This window comes from Dicentrarchus labrax, unplaced genomic scaffold (assembly GCF_905237075.1).
Source record: "Dicentrarchus labrax unplaced genomic scaffold, dlabrax2021, whole genome shotgun sequence".
In the NCBI taxonomy this organism is placed as follows: Eukaryota; Metazoa; Chordata; class Actinopteri; family Moronidae; genus Dicentrarchus; species Dicentrarchus labrax.
The window spans coordinates 5,545,484-5,566,430 of NW_026136719.1; the positions used below are offsets into that span (position 1 = coordinate 5,545,484).

The following is a 20,947-nucleotide window of genomic DNA, read 5'->3' on the forward strand; positions in this document are numbered from 1 at the left end:
TCTCAAGATAATATAATCTGATATGATGTGTAAATAATATGTACATTTTATCTTGAAATGTGTATTTTAGTTTTAGTTCTTCATTATGTGTTTTTTTTCTTGTTGTGTTTATGCTTCTGTAAGTTCTGCATTTAGGTTCAAGAGAAAAGTTAAGAATATCATTAAAGATACATCCAGTGTATATTAGTGATGTCCAAAAACTGCTCAACACTGAGCTTCTGTTGTCAGGTTCAGAGCTACCATCAGTCAGCTATATAATCTGTGCAAAAGTGTCATAATCTTGGATATGTTTAAAGTGACCCCTGCCTGTGCATATTGTAATCAGGATGACTCTAGGTTGATGTCAGAGAATGAAACCACTTAACCCTCTTTTCAGGCCGACAGCCAGAAGGGATTACAGGGATCATATGACTGTAATCTACTCCATGATGTCTGTCCACCTCATCTGCTGGTTGTGAGAACATTTCTGTCTCCTATACATGATTAAGACTTGTCAAAATATATGGCTGCTAGCAGTAATGAAGAATCCTTTAAACTACAGTTTCAAGCCAACCAGAACAATTTCAACTCAGTCCGGTGACTTTTCTCCAGTGGTTTACTCGCGTTCGTAGTGACATGTTTGCTCAAGCGAAGACCTATTGAATTAACTTGTATTATTATGACCAGCAATAAAAATCCATGGTAGACGTTGTGGGCCTTAGCAAGCCCCCAGGAACAGTTCTGGGCTGTGACTGGCCCAAAAAGACTCTTTTCCACAATCAATAAAAATGTGGATAAATTTTTCCGGGAGTTACAAACACTCCACTGTACAATGTCTCACCTCCCTCCAGGTAACCAGCGTCACAAGGTACTGATTTTTTTTATCCCTGACCCAGTGCCATCCCCTTGCAGAGGCAGTAGGAGGAGTAGGGTCAGAGGATTATTCCTAGCTCGTATGACATTTTTTAGAGAGTCTTTAATCAGTCTGTGGTCCGACCCCCTGCTAACCCCGAAAGCCAGCCTGGTACACTCAGAGCCTTAGATTTCACCAAACCTACACAGTAATTTCTTAACCTTTATTTATCAAGAAAAAGGTGACACTGTTCTGCAGTATCAGACTGAGTCACCTTCATACTTGTACGCGCCTTCATACCTGACAGCTGAGGAACATGACTAACCGCAGTAATATTCAGTAACACGTTAGCAGTGGGACACTTTGAGTTTCAACTCTTCCAACCTCTATGAGGAATCAAACCAGCAGCCTTCCAGTCACTAACTAAAATTAAACGTATCAGTCAGTCAATCTCAGGGACAATCAGCTGCATTATGTTGAGAAAATTTGCCACAAATTTGCAGGATATTGATAGACTGAACTGAGATGTGATAAAGATTCTCGTCCATTTGTTTTTGTATCTGCTACACTGCTTCCTAACTGGAGCGAACAAATTTTTGCGGATGGAGCGCAAATATTTGTCCAGCTACACTACGAACGACAACCCAACAACAACCTTTAGTCAGCCTTGGGTCTACATCGGGGGGCAGCAATCAAAAGTAATCTTCTGTTCCATATTTAAAACATATTTGAGCTTTATAATGTTAATTTCTCGCCGCAGATCAAGCATACCAGTAAGCCAGCAGAACTTCCATACTCTACTATTCAGTGATAGACAAAATAACTTACCCAGGAGGACAGGTACATCCGGCCACGCACGGCTCGTGTGTCGAGCAGGTGAGGTTGAGCAGGTAGGATTCACAGGTGCGCTCACAGGCCACGCCCCTTCCTGACAGGAGGCCATCGTCCCCCTCTGAGCAGTTCTGGTAGAGCTGACCAGCTGGACACAACCTGTCTGTAAGAGGAGGAGAGTGTATGAATATGATGGAGGGAGGATGACAGTTAACTGGCAGGTTTGATGAGCCTCTGTTTGCATGGTTGTTACCACAATGACGATTATGTACAGGCATAGATATTATAAGCACTACAGAATAACACACATTAATGTGACATGTTGAAAAAATCATCTGCCCAGCATAAGAAATAAGAAGAATGAACTGAAAAACCTTTTATGATTAAAGTGGCTTACCACCGTCTGTTGTCTGGGACACCAGTTTACCGTTCAGACAGAGTCTGCAAGAGCACAGAGAAGATAGGAGGATGATGATGATGATGATGATGATGATGATGATGATGATGATAATGATACATGATGAAGGTCAATACAGAAACTACATGGGAGATTAATACATTAATAAATGTGAAATTAAATCTCTTTCACTTTTGTGCACACTAAATATTCTGAATCAAGCCCTGAACTCTTCCTGTTAAAAAAAAGGCAGACGCACTTTGTCTGCTTGTCTGGGTTGTGACTGACAGGAGTCATTGTCAGTGTAACTGAAGGAACATGAGGATATCTGACCCACAGCAACAACCGGAAACTTAACTTTTAGACAGCTTTGTCTCCGTCCTGATACCAGTGTTCTCATCCATAGTAATGGATTACTTTAACTAACTACAACTGTTAACTCTGCTGTCTCCAACTGTTTGCTAAATGAATTGCCTAAAGTCAGTGAAAAATGTTTCTTTAATCGTCATCATTAGTAACATTAAGATATGGGCAATATAAAATCCAAACAACAACAGAAAGAGCAAAAGCTGCAACTGTCCTTTAAGATGCGGGAGTGTTTTGAGGGTTAAGTTTAGGACGACAGAGACGGACGAGAGGATCTTACTGAACACCTGCTGACGTCATGATCACATCTCCAGGCTCGTAATCTGCTCCGAGGAAACTGCAGGGACACTCGCTCCTGAAAAACCACACAAGTAAACAAAAAAAAACCAAAGCACATACAAACCAACTCCAACTCAGTTCACAGAGAGAAAACATCAATATGAAAGTGACAGAGGCAACAGTTGTTTGTTTCTGTACACAAAAATACATGGCTTTTAATCTCCTAAAAATCTCCTAAATCCAAAATCACGCATCAAGTTTTGAGTGATGTAAACCAGACACTGTTTAGTTTGTTCTTTATTGTGTAAAGAATTATGTTAAAGAGGGCTTTGTGTTACCTTAAACAGAGTATTACAGGTAAGGGGATAGGGGACTGATAAGCAGGCTTTAGGAGGTAAAATCAGTGCTGGAAGACGTCAAATCAACAACCAAACCTCCTTCAAACAACTTTATCTGTTTATACTAAATTCTATTAAATTAAATTCTTATTATAAAAACATAGAGCTGCAGTGGATCTACGCTGTGCTAAATGTGTTAAGCGGAGGCTGAAAGCCTTGTAACATATAGGCCAGCGCCACACATCGGCCTCTGTACTACAAATTCTTTCTCACTGGTTATCAGATATCTGTGTCGTCCCCAGCCCGAGTGGGAATGAAAGGGGGGTTTCACGGTGAATTCCTTGATGTAACTCTATCACATGGTAAGTAAGGCACCGCGCTGCACTAGGATGTAAAAACCTGGGACATTTAAGAGGAATTAAGCTGCATGTCTTCTAGGGCAGAGCAGGCTGAAAGGGAGAGCACAATTACTGAGGTCCTCTGGCTCTATAACGTCTGCAGGAGAGATACAAGGCTTTCCACTTAAAGGCTGACCTAAACTTCAGAGCAGATACAAATATCACTTTGAGAGGATTTGTTTGGTGGAGTGACTCCAGCCAGTTAGCCGTTTAACGAGCTTCACAATCTTCCACAACACCGCAGCAGCCAGAGCTGGAGCTGCTCAGATACACAACAAGGACACTGATTCCCTCCTGAACTTTACGCTAAAATAACGGCACCAATGTAGCAATTTATCGTCTGAATAAAGTAAAAATATATTTCAATGCTACACAAGAGTGTGATAATTATTGTATCTCTCCTTGTGTTGCTATGTTGCACAGAAAACTGGAGGCTGAGACCCCGCCCCCTCAGTCTTACCTGTGCACACAGGTGTGTGTTCGATGGTTGTAGAAGGATCCCTGAGGGCAGACGCAACCCTCCTCACACTCCTCCCCACAGTGCTGCGGGATGGAGAGGGCGGAGCAACGGCGCTGGCAAGACGACACGCAGGTGCCGTACTGCATGGTGGCAGGACAGGTGACCGCTGCAGAGAGACATTGTTAGCAGGTTCACATTTTTACTTCATAATTCTGCAGAACAGGACGCTGCTGAGTGATTATTCAGTATCCCTTGGATGTACTGTACTGTTCTAATGTCACAACCTCCTCACATTTAAACCTGCAATTTTTTGGTAAGTTAATAACAGCCGAGTCTCAGTATGAGGAGTGGGCTGGAGAGGTCTGGTGAGCTCACTTCTTTCTTACGCCACTCTGCAGACCCAACCAACACTTACTCATGTGACATAATTTGAGGCAATTTATCAGACTTGGAGCATCTCCCTCTGGAGCCACCAAAATCTTTTTTTCACATATGCAGTAATACTTCCTATGACCTGTTAATAGACTTTACTGTGTAAAATCAGAGGAGTTTCCCTTTAACAGCTGAAACCTTCTAAGTAGCAGTAAAGCCTGGTATCAGACCTGTTTCTGTTAATGTATATTTACAGGTATGTTTATACCTATTCCTCCTAGAACACCTTCTGGTGATCAATAAAGCGTTATCTTTTCATAAAACTTTATAATTTCACTTCTCAGGTGATTTCAATCTAAAAAGTTCAAAATATGCTATAATTTTTTTAATTGTGTTCCCAAATCCTAAATGTTTATGTTCAGAAACTCAACTGTGAGCATCGACACAGAGCGAGGAGGAAAGTTTGAGATTTGGATCTGATATCAACAATAAAGAAAAGAAAGAAAAGCCTTCCTTCAACACATTATTATAATTCATTTATAAATTCATCTGTCCGTAACAGCGAGAGGTGAATCCTGGTACAAACCAGCCTCTTTGACCTGTACACAAAATGTCTTCGTATGGTAGAACGTGAATACGTCGAATACTCACCACAGTCGGGTATCTGCGATCGAAAGTCAACGATGACGGAGAATCTGCGACAGTGGCGTGCATAGTGGGCCAGCGCAGAGCAGAGACAAGGCGTCCCGCACTTACAGGTGTCTGAGCGACACTGCTGATGGAAGGATGTCGGACTGAGGTACTCGTGGCAGGCGGAGAACAGATCCTGGTTCAGTATGTCGCACATCTCTGAGGCATAGGCCACTGAGCAGGGGAGGGAGCAGGTCGACGTCATGAAACACACATTAACACTTTAGTTAAAGTTATTTATATATTAAAATCTCTAATATATATCACTTTATATACCACACAGACTTATATATATATTCAAACATATCTACAGCAGCTTCACAGTAAAAGTCCTCCAGGAATTTGATGAGCTTTAGAGTGCTAACTAAATCTATATCAAAATCATTTCAAAATTCTTTATGATTTAGGGTTAATAAAAAGATGATCTGTCGACAAAAAAGTGGTACAAAATGTGAAAATACAGATTGAGACCAAACGGATTTATATATTAAGTATATACAATAAGAGCTAGAATAAACTTGCTTTATCAATTCTCATATCATCACAATGTCTAAAATGTATTATACAGCCTTATTTGATCATTTTGAATATTTAGAATGCCAGATTCAGAGATACTGAACATCAGCACAACATATAACACCGTGTATGTCTATTTTTTTCACCAATGAAACAGAAACAGCTGAAGGAAGTAGAGAAACTGACCGGCCTGCTGGTGCGTGTCACAGGGGTCGAGCTGAGGCGTACTCAGGCTGGCTGAACAGGCTGACGACACTCTCCAGGCGTTTCCAAACAGCTGAGGAGTGCTTTCTATCATACCCGATGGAGATCTGCAGGAAAACCAGAGCACAGATTCAGGATGAGCATCAAGTCTCAGGGTCGTTCTCAGTTAGTGTTCCCATTTCTGCTGCAGGTTCCACAACGTTTCCACTTTGACAGAATAAATGTATGTAGCATGCTGACAGCTAGAGCTACAACAACACAGATGTTTTGCGCTAGTCAGGGGGTAAAATATTTCAAAGGAGGTACATCAATGAAAAAAGTCTGAGAACTACTGATCTCATTCACCTCCATTCCCAGTCCCAGATTCCCAGTTCTCAACATCAGAGTCAATACAAGTATTCAAAAGGATATATACATCCAAATGAGAGAACAGAGCTCCCATCCTGTCAAATGTTACAAATTTCAAATTCTTTGAATTTTCAATGTCCATTTTCCACCAAGGAAATCACAGAATTCAAAAACATTCAGATTCATTAAGAAGATTTAAGATTCTGTCATTTTAAAAAATTTAAGGAAGAAACAAGATTCAAACTGAATGCAGTGACAATTTTCAAAGAGAAGTTGAAAGATTATGTGCAAGGAAAGTTGGAGAACATGCCTGTTCTGGGCTGGTGCTATTGTGCCACCATAGAGCTCCGTCATTATGTCACTGTATACGTCTCCAACTTTACCAAGGTTACATTAGCTAGCTAGCTGTTGTCAACATTACATACTATTAATTTCTCACATCAATGTGGGGAAATGTGAGCTACCTAACCAGCTAGCTCAATGTGAGGTTCTGTTACACAACTAATAAACACATAGCTGGCTGGCCATGAGGCGCCCCCAGCCCATGTTGTAAGCGATTCTTGGGTACGCCAGCAAAGTTTTCCTGGCTAAGAGTGAGTTCTTTGGTTGTCCAAACGCAAGAAAACTGGTTTGCGATGAGGCACCAACTCCAAACCAGACAGTTTTAAAATCTGAATAGCTGAGGAAAGGATCTTCTATTTGTTCTAGCCATTAAATGTGTCAATTTGTGTTTCAAAAAATGTTCATTATGTCTGAAACAACTGTAAATAACTCCATAAACTGTAACTACTGTTGCTTCAAGCCTAGTAGAACAGAAGTCAGTGATTAGCATCAAAGGAAATCATCATTTTAAAGACTTTTCAGAAGAGCTTTGGGCAAAGTCAATTCCAGTTTTCTATCTAGTAGCATACGACCACTTCAGTCACCGACTGGGATGTATATCCATTTACAGCTGTTAGACAACATCCGCCCATTATGGTCGGCCATTACGCTACGGTACAGTGGAGCCCCTATTCCGCTAACAGTAAATTCCTTGTTGAAGTGGCGTGTCCAGTTGGGCGCTCATCTGGCCCGCCTAAAAGAGCTGATCAGAGAGCGAGGCTTTTGATGCCGAGCCGCCGAGCCAGTGTGCATTACAGAGAGAGAGTGTGTGAGAGAGAGAGCACTTCACCATCACCTCCCTCTCTGCCTCTGAAACAGGAGTATGCTCCCTCTTTTTATCGTTGGAGGGAGGGTTAACGGAGGGCGCGGGATGGGTCAAAGGTCAGCCAGCACACACTTACAGGAAGTCATCTTGAATGTTGCCGTTGAAGGTGCCGCACAGGCCAACCGTGTCGTCCTTCCACAGCTCGTCGGCCTGCAGGTAGAGGCGAAACTCCTTCCAGCTGTACTGCAGACGCAGGCCGAACGCCGTCTTCACCTGGAGGAACATGGACGACAGCTCCTGGATGTGGAAGGTGTCTGCGGGAGACGCGGGAGGAGAACAGGAGAGGAGATGCTGATAGATGGGTTCATATAAATGGATATAAATTCACTTTTCCATAAAACATTGTTTACATCCATTTTCACAAGCTACCAATCTGTTTCTTTCCTGCTTTTTGCTGCTTTTTGCTACGTGTCTTGGCACATTACCTGTTAATCAATGAGATGTCAGCAGGACTATGTATAATGTCACTGTGTACTCATGTCTGCACACAAGATACAAACGTTAAAACATTACTCCCACAGCACTAATAGTGGTTGAAAACTCCACGTGGGTGCCTTTAACTTTCAACCAGCTTTGTATCATTACAATGTGGGTAGTATATGCAAATGTGAAAATATGCAATTACGAAACGCCAAGTCAGACTAGGCTGTGCTGATAAAATATTAATCAACATGACTTACTGCATTGACTATTAATTGCCTCAGGTGTTTTCAGAAACATATTTTAGAGTACTGTTCAGCTGTAAAACGAGAAATTATGTGACCAGGCCGCCAATTTTTTCTGTTTGAAAACGGACAAGGCAAAACCAAGCACCACCCAACTCGTAGTGTGTCACCCACGGGCCAGAGCTTCTGGTTGCTGTAGAACCACATCCTGTTTTTTCTGGTCACCTAGGACCAATTTCAGAAATATTTGCGTCTTTCTGCTGCATATACAGCCCATTTTTAGGAAAACATCATCTTTCCAGCTGTGAATTTCTTCTTAAACCCTGAAAATCTTGCTTCTGACGACCTTTTAGTGATGTAGAAGTGTACTCTTGGGTGTGCCAGTACAGTGTGACATCACTACAGGGAACACAGCTTGTCAACCTGTTGTTCTTTAACTGATGGATGATGATTTCTCCCTGTGTTAGTGTAGAATGTCTGTGCAGTTTTCTGGTACCAACCTTTATATAGAAACCTAAAGAAAACATTTACAGCTTTAGATCAGTGAAACATTTTCTGCTTTCAATTCAACTCCAGTGAAGCTGATGGAAATCTCAGAGGGCATCACTTTTTACTAATTTTACTTGATAAATGCTAAACAACTGTCTAACTGACAATTTAGACTAGTTTTGGATGTGTTTAAGTTTGTAGCTTGAGATTCATTTTGATTTGTTGTCTCTTTGTGTCTGTCAGCAAGCACTTTCCATTGTAAATGAAAGGTTCTATAGAAACAAAGACTGACTGATTGATTAATTGACTGACAGGAAATACTATTAAATGGAGCCAGGAATGCAAATTACTTTGTCCAAACCTGTTTGTAACAGAACATTAAGTGCTAAGTGTTAGTGTTGTTGTTATTCCTTAAGGTACCAAAATATCAGATCATTCTCACACAGTTCATCGCCGAACATACAAAAGGCTGCTGACTCGATCAACAGAATGCCGCAGTCTTGAAAACACTGGTGTGAAAAGGGAGTAATACTCAGAGGGAAGGCATTTGTTCAACACAATGCAAGCGCTAACCCAGTAAAGTATTGGGAAAATTTCTGTTCAATAGCACAGCTGTCATTCAATCCGTCTCTGCCATGACCTGTAAAGTGCTGAAAGAAGTCTGGCGCTGGATGTGAACAATGTTGGAAGATAGTAAAAGATGTGGGAGTTACCGTCAGAATAGGGCAGGGAGATGCGGTACTGTCCGGCCATGAAGACCTCTCCAATGTGACTCAGTGTAATCTCCGTTCTTGGATCCTCGTCAATAACCAGGTTAACTGATTGGATGCAGGCCCCATCCAAATTCTGCAATTGAGACAAGATGGCTTGATAAAGCATGTTGGCATTATCCCAAACAGCAGCAATTCAGATACACAACAGGACACATAATGAGAGGGAAATAATGGGAAGAGAGCGGGAGGTATACAAGAAGGGGAAGGAACGTAAAAACAACTTTTCTTTGTGTTTTTTCCCTCCAGTCTTTGTACATTTATGAAGTTGGGTCATAAAGCTCTGGAATATGCATACTTTTTTGATAAAGTTAGGCCTATAACATTACGTTGCTCCCTCCCCAGGCAAATTTCGCTACCAGCATCTGTCCATTGATGCACAGTTACATACAGCATTACCAATAGTAGGCTAAAAATTTTAATCTTGCAGCTAGTGCTGGAGGATAGGTCTAATATCTGTGTGAACAAGGTTTTGGGGAGGTTTGGGTGATGGTTAGGTGTACAAAGCATGTGACTCTGACACCAGAGAACACATTTCCTGTTCCTGGTCTCCTATAAATGTTACCTTGCGAGGCAACTGGATTACCAAAATGGCGAGAATCCATCTTGTCAGGCTTCAAGTTAATGTGCTTGTGTCCCACCACAGTGGATCTGACAAATCAGCGTTCTATGAACTTTGCAGTGGTTTAGGTTTGACGGAACCGGAAAGAACAATGGCGGCTGCTAAAGAGATTGGAGAGTATTTCTTCATTAAAAGCCGTAGCTGCCAGTAGTTTCTCATGTGTCACCGACTGACCTGGTACCACTGCTGTTGGACACAAGTGCATAGATTGAAGCATGGCAAGAAGGATTTGTGTGTGATCTTCGGTGCCTCGCAAAGTTATCTGGTGCTGGGCCAGTAAAATACAGTCTGTTTTTAAAGAGGTATTTTGCTCTATGAAAGCAGTGGGAGTGAGCTATAAGAGCTCAAAGATATTGAAACAATACAAAGACATTCATTATAACTGCCTTAAGGTGATCTAGCCTTAACCGTAACCAAGTAGTTTTACTTGCCTACATTTAACCAAAGGACGCAAGAAATCAGAAACTGAGCATATCAGTCATTTCGGGTAATATGGCCTGCATGCCAACCAAAACTGTTGACAATCCGTCCAATCTGTGACAGACACTGGCGTCCCTAAGCCAAACATTGTCATGGCAAAATGATCAAAAGAAGAGTGCAATTTTGTATGAGCACTCTGTACATTTCGAATTTACTGTCAGAAAATGGAAATACTCAAGGAAATCACAAGTCTTTAAAAACTGTAAGTACATCCATTTAGTAGAAGTACGATTAGTTTCTCTGCTGCTCTGATATTTTTAAAGTAAAGAAGGCTGTGCGTTGCTGACAGTAAGCGATCTACCTCTATGAATCGTCTCTTTCATAAGTGGCAGAGTCCCATAGCCGAAAAGGTTTTAGCAACCCCCTCCTCCTTCTACTCTTCCCATCATTCACCTCCTGTTTTCGCATAACCTTCTCTCTGTCCAAGTCCCCCACCCCTCCAGTGCCTCTCTTCACCTCCCTCCTCACTACAAAGCCGTCCACAGCTCTGTCAGTCAGGCCAGATAAGGTAATCCTGTTCAGTTGGCTGTTAGAGGTCTCGGGCCTCTGCTCTGATGAGTGGGACATCTTATATCTCGCCTCCTCCCCTCCATCGCCCCCTGTTTGCTGAGCAGCTCAAAGGCTGCTGGGAAATTGAAGGCTTGGAAGGGAGAGGAGGGGAGAAGAAGCTCTCAGTCTTTTGTTGCTTTTCATGTTCATTATCTGCCACAGTTTGATCGAGACGTTTCCTCTAAGCTTTCATTTCTCTAAGTCGCAGCATGGCTCTTGAACAAAAATGGACCTGGGCTCAGCAGGGATTATTGAGCACTTAAATAATGATATGATCTACATGACAGACAAATTGCATAAACCTGTAAGTCGAGACAGCAGAACAGTTTGATTGCAGAGGCTGAAGTGGGAGAGGGGTGCAAGAGAGAAAAAGAAAAGTAGTCACCACTCAATAGGAAGGGGATTTTTTTAAATAAAATAAAATGAATGCAGATTAAATATAACTCACGGCTCCACAGGGGGCGTTCTGGATGGTGACTGTGAATTTCCCGGAGTTGTGACTTTTGGCGAGGACATATTGACATGTTGCAGGAAAGGTGTAGAGCCGCCCGTCAAAGGATTGGAAATACATATCGCCCGTCACAGAGCACTCGCCTGTAGAGCGAGCGAGACATTTTTCACTTATTTCCTACATTCATCCAAGGATACTTTCAACCACAGTCTGGTAGCTAGAGGGCGGACACCTTGCATTCATCTTCCTTTCTCTAGAACTAGGTAACTTCGGCTTTCCTTGTCAAGCCACCAGGAGGAACACCAGGCTTTGAAGCCAATTGTACAAAGTAATTACAACAACGGCCCACCCACAAAAGACTTTTTCCCATAAGGGTACATTGTGGAAGAAGCAGCTGTAAATTCAAAAAATCTCAACCCCCGCGAAAATGACTTGAATTTGACCCATTCAGTCCGATAACATTTTCAAAGTCTAGAATATTCTCAAGATTCAATTATTTATCCCCATTCAAGTTAACGGAGGGATAAACTGGAAGTTAGCCAGCTCGTCCAGCGGAAGTCTCTAGTGCCACAGTGGCCCATAGAGCGTGAAACTATGTATTCATCCGGGAAATAGCTTTTTCGGCTTCATGCGCCACTGGGCAGCTTTCATACGAATGAAGGCAGTGCCGCCTCCAATACTGTATCCAGTTCTCTTTATATATCTATGTTACTTGTCCTTTTACTTCCTGGTTTGTTGTTCTCTAACAGGCTCTTTCTAGATGAACTGCGCGTCCTGTGGAAAGTGGACGAGATCAGGCGGCAACAGCAGGAGGTTGCGATAAAAAGCTGCAGTCACATTGGACAGCTTCCAGCACCCTTCAGATTATATAGAGGAAGTCACAGTTACAGCCTGTTAGAACCATCTGTAGGCTACCTGTAGTTTTTATAAAGATTTGTTTAACAAATTAAAGCTTCAGTGGACAACGTGACGTTCTGCCAGCAAACAATAACATAGAGAATGTTGATTTTTGACAAAACTTAGTTTTTGTGGTCAAAGCTTAGAGCCAATCGGCTCTTTGATCAGGTAACAGCCAGGCATTTCCTGTCGCACCCTGAGTCTTGCAGTTGGTGGAGGGCAGCTATGGCGCCTGGCTCTAAAAACTGTACCCACCTAGGTCTTTTGAGGTTATTGTTGCAGCATCAAGTCAGACACAAACCTAACCAGCATGCATTGCAGTGAATGATTCTGCGCAGGCCTGGCTCATCTCAAATGGGCCTAGTATTATCCTTCTGGGAAGCATCTTATGCCCTCGCACCATATTGAGGGAGAAATTATATCTCTCACTGCCCATTTTTACAAAGTTTTTTCCTTCCTGTTCTACTCCCTCCTTTGCCCTTTTATTATGACTCTTATTATTTTTTTCTCCCTAATTAGAGAGCCTCCTCCTTCCCTGCCTTTCTTTATAACTATAAAATGTTTACTTCAACATATATTGGGACTTTCTTCTCCCTGGCTCCAAAAGTAGGAGACATTTTCCTTCCTTGACCTTTGCAACAATGCTTCTTCCTTTCATTTTCCCAATTAGGGACCTCTCTCCTTTCTTGCTCCCTAACTCGACAGGTTTACATGAATCTCGAGGAAAAGATGATTTGTTGAGAGCATCTTTAGGCTGTAATAAAATTATCACAAAAACATTTTCAACCACCCACCAAGAAGGAAGGCACAAACCTGGGCAGCTGTAGTCGGTGCAGTTCCACACTCCACCCACGCATGTGCTGAAACAGAAAGCAGAGACGTCCACAGGTGGGGAACATTAAAGGCTGAGCTAATCAGCAGGATCACTGACAGAAACTGGACACACCGAGCCCAGGTGGTCAGATCTGAGAAGATTAAAAGGACTGTATGGAGTCTGCAGGATAATATGCTGCTTTTTTAATACATCATTATGACATGAAATACATCATGGTCTCACATGTTTTCATCTAGGGTTCATTTAATATCCAAAGGGAGGATAAGCAGGTTATTAGAGTTGAGTTTGAATACTGTACAAAGCATGAATCCGCCCAAACATTGTATGGCATAAAAGAACATGATTTGAACTGGTAAATCCGGAGAGGTTAAACACTGCTCACCAGTTGTTGCATTCCTCCTGCAGCATCTGTCCAGATGGATAAAACATGCCGTGGTACTCACAGGGACAGTCAGAGGGCGTCACACAGCCTCCGTCCTCGTAGATCAGACCTGAGGAGAGACAACAGCAGAGACAGACACACCAAAGATTATTGCTTCATATCATCTGGAGTTAAAAACATCAGAATACTGACAAGATGATGCTGTGTTTTTAATAAAAGATTAGATGTTAATCAAAGACTTTTGAAGGATGCAAAAGAAAACTGATGACCAATTATGTTATAGAGAGAAAAAGTTGCTGGTTTATATTAAGGTCAGAAGACAAGACAGAAACGGTAATAAAAGGGGTATTCGCAGGAAGTCTTTTGCAAGGAATAGACACCACAATAGAATCTGAATAGACAATCACCATCAGGACAGTAGCACCCATCCAGGCAGGCCAGCTTGCTGTCGATGCATGTTCGCTCCAGGTTGCAGGATGCCGGGCAGCAGCTGATGCATTCCCTGTACTGCAGACCTAGGGAACACTGCTTCGCTGGTCGCAAAAATGAAACACAACATAGATGTCAAAGTTTCTACGGAGAAAACAGACACTAGAGATTTCCCATGCAGCAGACAAATCGAGCATGTGCTGTGTCTAAAGTCATGTTATGTGAAATTTATGCAAACTAATGTCAGCACCAGTTTGATTGCTGTTCAATTTATATTTTATGTTGTTCACCAGCTGAGCTTTGATTAGCACTGCAGATCTATGTGTGTGGCAGGCAGTACCCAACTTTAAAAACAGATGATTTTTAAGTAAATAAAGAAGTTGAAGCTGAATATTCCTGTCTGCATGTAAACTTAACCATGCTATGTAGTTGATAACGTGGACAGTAAATAAATCTTCTGCAGCTGACCTTACCTTAGTAAACTAACTGTTACATAAGCTAGGCAACACCAAAACACATATAATGATAAAAACAATTTAATGTTTTTTTTTTTTTTTAAATGGACTAAAATGTTAGAATTTGTGTTATTTTAAGGAAAAAGGTCTCATAAGCTACAATAACGATGCATAATTATGAGTCATACTATATCTATTCATTATTTTTCACAGAGAGGAGGAAGTAAACATAAAATTGAGCTGCTTTAGTGTTTGGTTGAAACGTGCGGTTTCTTGGTCCTCTGTGGCACACACCTTAAAACACCTGGAAAAAACGTACCACAGTGAGGAATGTGCTGCCTCCAGTCGTGCAGTGGGTGGTCAGCGTGGGCGCAGGCCCGGGCATACTCGCTGAACACCTGGCATACCACATCACCGTTGGGACCCGACCTTCAACACAGTAACAAACAGAGAAGGACTATTTGAGCGGAGCCAGGAGAGGTGTGGCCATAGAGCCAGGTACGCTGACCTGATCAGACTGTGCAGCTCAAATAAATAACTACCCACCAGCTGTGTCTCCATCTGGGAAAACCAGAGACATTTCTGTTAATGAAATCTTCCAATCCAAATCCAACTAGACTTTAACTGGGAAGCTACAGCTGATAAGGTTTGTTGTAGTATGGCTGTATCAGTAATGTTCTCAGTCAAAGTGAATCATCTGATTCAATTTGTATCTGAAGACAGGAAACCGTCCTGTCTTTAGCACTAGTCTCTGTCCCAAGTCAGTGTGAGTTAACAGACTGCCAGGGCTAATGTTACTCACAGAAGGGGGGCACGTTCAGGATCATGGACCTGAGCCACCAGAAGACACAACTGAGAGAGCTGTGAGTGGGATTTTAAAACCAGAAAGCAACAAAAGTGCTCACAGTCTTCTTTGTGGACTTAAAGGCAAATATCCAAGAAATCTCAAAAAACACCTCAACTGGGAAAAGATATAAAGATGTGTTCAAAGAAGAGTGATGCCCAACAATATCTTATTTAACATTGGGAAACTACCCAGCAGATGTCAACAAAGAAGGAAAAGGAAGGAAAGAGGCAACAAACCGGAAGTGCAGGATGTTATTTTTGTTAAATTGGTTACTTCTGAGATATGCAGTTTCCACTACTGAATAAGATTGCATTCATATTCGTATTGCGGCAATTATCGGCAGCTTAAGGTAGGATTGTGTTTTTTCAACTTTTCGCCACTATTTTCAGCATCCCTTGCAGTTCCCACCACCGCAGCCTAAACACACTTCCCACATTCAAATGAATGGGAGGACTAGCCATTTTGCTGCAAAGAAAACCTAATTTGATGTGAATACATCCTGAATGTTGCATTTAACTGTGTTCCCCCACACCCTAAAGTTCCTGTATGAAGTGCTGGATCAGTGCGGCCCTCAGGCTTCTGTCCGGCTCAGATTTCCCTTGAAGTCCGTGAAGTAAAATGCACGAAAGTGAAATACTCTCTCATTTTCTTTAAGAAGAGCAAATAACAGATGCACAATCAGGTGTTTAATTTCACAATTCAAATGGCCAGATTTAAATGAAAGGTATCATGGTCCCCAAAATTATAACAATTTTGGGTCCTTTAATTAACCTTTACTCATGCGATTGCATGAGTAAATGAGTTGCATATTCATGCTCCCCTGAGGATGAATCCTTTCCATTTTGAAGGCTCCAAACTATCACAGGATCTCAAAAACAAACTCCCATTAAAACCTGTATGCTTTTGGTGACACCCTGACCTTTAATCAAAGGCCACTATCCAGATAAAGTGAACGTGAGGCAGATCCCAGCCTGCTGATCTTACATGCAGAGGTCGTTGGTGCAGCTGGCCATGTAGGACAGCGGGCTGACAAAGTCGTGGCAGCTCTGAAATGGCGGATCCAGCAGCATTGCACACACCTCCTCCACTTTCTGCAGACACACAAAAAAACACACACATTCCCGGTCATTAAAAAACAATGTGTCAGTTCGGTTCCCTGTGTTAGTATTCAGTGTTTGTGTAGGTGGAGCAACAGGAAGGCCTACAGTTTCTATCAGACATCTTACCAGCAGGACGTGAGTTTCGACTGCAGTACAGGGTGAAGAGAAGTCAGAAGTCACCATGGGACATCGGGTCTCGTGTGGCTCCGCCTCCATCCAGCTATTCCCAAACATTTCTATGTCATGAGTCAGCACACCTGGAAGAGAGAGAACCCACTTTAATATAATGGATGACAATGTCGAGGCCAGTTGTGTATACTTTACATCACCGCTGGCTATTTTTCAACGTATACTATATGTTTATGATTTCCCACCAGACCTGGTTTCAGTTCATTTCATTACACTGTGGAAATTAGTTGTAAAAACTTGCCTGAGACTTATCAAATGTTATATGTAGTAATGAGGTGCATGGACTGTTTTTAAAAGCTTAAAAACCAAAATCTGAGATTTTAGAGAGAGGTTGTTAACCTGAAATCTTTTCAATGTAAGAAACAACTCAAATTCAACTTCACAGAATCAAGGTTTTCTTATTGTTTGTCTTATTCTTGTTGCTTTGATTTTCTGACACATCAGCTTACTACTGTAAAGAATTTTGCCAACTCGAAGGTAGGTAGTGAGTATAGTCCTAGGGCTGCACGATACGTTAAAAATATCATATTACGGTTATTTTGACAGATATTGCGAATGCCATGTGATTCACGATCAGTGTGGGAATTATCATTTTTGCATCACACATTTTTATTATTTAAATAACAAAATAATGCTAAGGTGACATTTCTTGGGGTCTGCAACAAACAAACATGATTTCTTAAATCTGGAGAACAATATCTGTATGTCAGGGAGTCTCTGCAGCATTACAATAATTCATTATAATGTTGTTTGTCACACATTTTATCTTGTGCAGCTTTTCAAATTTGCATATTGCACTTGGCCATATTGTGATTTCTATAATATTGTCTATAAATTAGTAAGTAATAAGTACTCATTATTTGACAGAGCTCTCTGATTTGATCCAAATATATGTGGACTGTAGGTGTTGCACTTACACTTTTTCGGTTAATGAGGTAAAATGTGTCCCTGAACACATCCTGAGATTGTTAGATTGATCAGATTACAATCTGGACGTGTTTACATTAGGATCTGTGTGTGGTTAAGTGCTGACGGATTATAATCTGATCCACCAAGATGCAGGTAAAACAATCTGAGCTGCTCTCACGCCCCACGGTCAGATTTTAAGAGCGATAACTTGTGATTGCTGCATTCGAAAGACTACATTTCAGTATGAAGCAGGTTGAAGCTATAAATTGAAACATAATCATTGACAGTGGTGGAATGTAATTAAGTACATTTATTCAAGTATGGTACTTAAGTACAAATATGAGGTACACTTTCTACACAACATTTCAGAGGGAAACTACAGCTTCAGTTACAAGTTACTTTAGAGATACACAGGACATGTGAGAAGCTTATAATATGATGTTTTGTTATAAATTAAACCAGCCCTCACTGCTTGCACGAAGGCTAATAGCGTTACAGTGGAAATCTAACAAGTATTATGGCACATTTACAGCTACAATGCTAGAAATCTATATGCACACAGATATAGTTGTACAATGTAATATAATGTTATTTTATTTTCTTGTATTATATTTTTATTGTATGCTTTGTGTTGTTTGATATGTTGTCTTGACTCCATAAAGTCTTGAAAATTCAATAAAAAGATAAATAAATAAATTAAACTCCCCAGCAGCACAAGTACAGCTGGAACAATTAGCCAATAAACTGATTAGTCAATTGACAGAAATTTAATTGGGAATTTACTATTTTATGTGTTAGTCATTATTCATGTGAGCATTTTCTGCTTTTTCTTGTAATTATTCTTATTTATAACTTTGAGGTTTGGATTTTCAAAACAAGCACTGTGAAGGTGTCACTTTGGACTCTGGGTAATTGTGATGACATTTCTCGCTATTTTCAGAATTCTTATGAAACCAAACAATTAATTGATCAATGGAGAAAAAAAATCAGACTCATAATATTCTAATAATATCATATCGAATAGTAGAACAGTCACAAAGGACATTTTTATGCTCTTTATACTTGAGGCACATTTTCCTGATTATAAATACTGTACATTATTTTACTTAGGTGACATTTTCAATGCACTTTCACCTATAACAGACTATCTAACACATCATTTTAACCATGACGTCTAGCCTGGACATTACTGCTGACATTAAATGATCTTTACCATAACTCGTCTTCAGGTCGTCCTGGACGTCGGCGTTGAAGTTCCCACACAGTCCGCAGGTTCTGCCCACAAACTCTGGGCTGAGTTTGATGTAGACAGAGCCGCTGTGTCCCTCCCAGGCCAGCGTGAAGCCGTGCTGCTGCGTCACCAGCACGTACTGTGAGATCTGTTCCAGCTGCAGGTCGTGGATGTGATGAGGCAACTGCAAACTGAATACAGAGACAGTGAACACACCGTGATACAAACACCACCTTCTCTTCTACAAGGAGCTCACATTGACTGATAGAAAGCATTAATCTTACAACAGATATCTACAAATATATAAATAAACGTTTAGAGCATATTCCCTTCATGCACAATAAAACATAGAGAGCCAGAAGATTTAGACACATAAATCCTAAAGAATTCCTAAAAGAGAGAAAGCAGAAATACAAATACATGAACGTATTTTGTACATGAAGATGTTCTGCTGTGTCACCCTGCTAACCTTTGGCCTTTGAAGGTCACGTTGGTGGCGTGCAGCCGAACCTCACCCTCCCATGGCAGGAAGAGGCTGACAGATCGTTGGCAGGTGTAAGGGGCAGAGCTACAGGCCGGGTCATTGTGGACCTGCAGACAGCAAGATGCAACACGGAGATAAAGTATGTAGGAGGAAGTAAACAGTTTGTGTTGTAGTGCCCCCACTGGCACAACACAGTGATTTCTAAAAAGAACAGAAAGGATCATACTGGTGGGTTTTTTTTTTCCTCCATTAACTACAAACTGAAACATTTATTCCAGAGAGATATAGAAGTCCCTACTCTTCCTTTTTACTGCATTCAATTATGCTCTCACATCAGAGATTTGACAGTAGGCTGCTGAACAGCAACTTTGTTTTTCAATATGTTAAAAAAGTCTCCTGATATCAGTGTTCGGATTGTGGCTTTACCTTAACAGTGAAAGATTACTTTTAATTAGAGCAATAAACATATGAGATCAGCTTTCAATTCCTTGAGGGAATAATATAACAATCCTTTTTAAAGGCTAACAGTAGTATTCTCACTTTAAAAAAAAAAACAAAAAGAAAAAATATATTGACCCTCTAGTATTTGATATATCTTCTTCCATACTCCATGTCATAAACAATAAGTCACGACCATTTCCTTTATTACCATGAACACACTGTAGTTTATTTTACTCAGCCCACAATTGCTCCTCAAATACTCAACAACAAATGGAACTAGAAAATACCCCAACAAATGTTCTATTTGTTTGTTCGAGCAACTTACTTATACGAGTTTTTAGGAAATTATTTGGACTATTTGGAAAAATTAAAGTGAATGCGAACCATTTTGCATTTTTAAGGTTTACATCTTCAGTGGTAACCAATGGTCTTGGAGCCACGCTCCAGATACATTGTTGGTTTTTGGTCTTTTTGTTGACTTTAAGGAAATTGTAGACAAAAACCAGCCTCATCCTTTAAAAACTCTTTAAAAGTCTAGAATTTTTCTTTTAGTCACGTTGAGAGAGAGTTGTGTTTTATTTTGGTTATGCCATGTCTGCAATGTCCTTTCCGTGGAACGCAGGCAGACCATCAAATACTACACCAGCTAATGAAGAAAAAAGCCAATTTTAGCCCCGGCTCTCCCTAAAAGACTGGTTTAAACTCTGAAACTTGACCCTGAAGTAACACACACACAGTTTGCCATTTGAAGGCATTCTTGAGCAAAGTGTGGGTTTGTCTGCGACAAAAAAAAAAAAGCCATCTAACCTCCCTCTAACATCTTCTGGTTGTTAGATTTGCAGCATTGCAGTTTTATATTTTCTTTTTGTTTGCAAATGCTCCCTTTTATTAATACCATTATTAATGCTTTATCAATAATCATAATGCGTTTGGATCTTTTCATGTTCCCTGTTTTGGTTTGGTTTTCCCATACACAGATACAGTATCTGCTGCCTTTTCAGGGGAACAAAGTCCCGGTCTGTTGCAGATTCTTTCAAGGCATAGTGGGTAATTGCAGTATTTAATGGTAATTGACTCTAATAACCAGATAGCTTTCACTAATCTTCAGAGCAAATCTTTTCCTCGGGGCTGAGACTGAACCCCGTAGAAGTCAGAAAGGAGAGTGTGTTTTGGGGCAGGACACGCACCAAGTCCAAACTCTCCTCGACTGGAAGAAGGCGTCAAACCGAAACCTTCTGGGCAGCTTCTAGTCGGGAGGATTTATTTCGTTGAGTCTGAACTAACCTGGACGACGATGCTGGCCTGGGTAGGTTCCTCACAGTCCCTCAGCAGAGTGTACGTACAGCGACCGGGGAAGTAGTAGTAGAGGCCGTCAAAGGTCTCAAAGTTGTACTGACCCCACGTCCTGCACGTCATCTCCCTCTCAAAGCCAGGATTTGGAACTGGGCAGATGAATTGGGGGATAAAAGAAATAATTACGATCT

General features: G+C 41.2%; 1 protein-coding gene across 1 annotated transcript in view; it reads right to left on the minus strand.

The window, feature by feature from the left end:
• otog (otogelin) overlaps positions 1-20,947 on the minus strand; it is a 59,283-nt gene that overhangs the window by 31,136 nt on the left and 7,200 nt on the right. The window contains exons 6-23 of the mRNA XM_051380361.1: positions 20,748-20,905; positions 19,008-19,129; positions 18,521-18,729; positions 16,336-16,466; positions 16,094-16,200; positions 14,582-14,691; positions 13,786-13,911; positions 13,379-13,487; positions 12,975-13,021; positions 11,262-11,407; positions 9,106-9,238; positions 7,315-7,492; positions 5,666-5,790; positions 4,925-5,137; positions 3,902-4,067; positions 2,707-2,781; positions 2,061-2,104; positions 1,661-1,826 (exon numbers count right to left, since the gene is read on the minus strand). Of these exons, the coding sequence (XP_051236321.1) occupies positions 1,661-1,826; positions 2,061-2,104; positions 2,707-2,781; positions 3,902-4,067; positions 4,925-5,137; positions 5,666-5,790; positions 7,315-7,492; positions 9,106-9,238; positions 11,262-11,407; positions 12,975-13,021; positions 13,379-13,487; positions 13,786-13,911; positions 14,582-14,691; positions 16,094-16,200; positions 16,336-16,466; positions 18,521-18,729; positions 19,008-19,129; positions 20,748-20,905 (2,365 nt within the window). The remainder of the gene's footprint in view (positions 1-1,660; positions 1,827-2,060; positions 2,105-2,706; positions 2,782-3,901; positions 4,068-4,924; positions 5,138-5,665; positions 5,791-7,314; positions 7,493-9,105; positions 9,239-11,261; positions 11,408-12,974; positions 13,022-13,378; positions 13,488-13,785; positions 13,912-14,581; positions 14,692-16,093; positions 16,201-16,335; positions 16,467-18,520; positions 18,730-19,007; positions 19,130-20,747; positions 20,906-20,947) is intronic.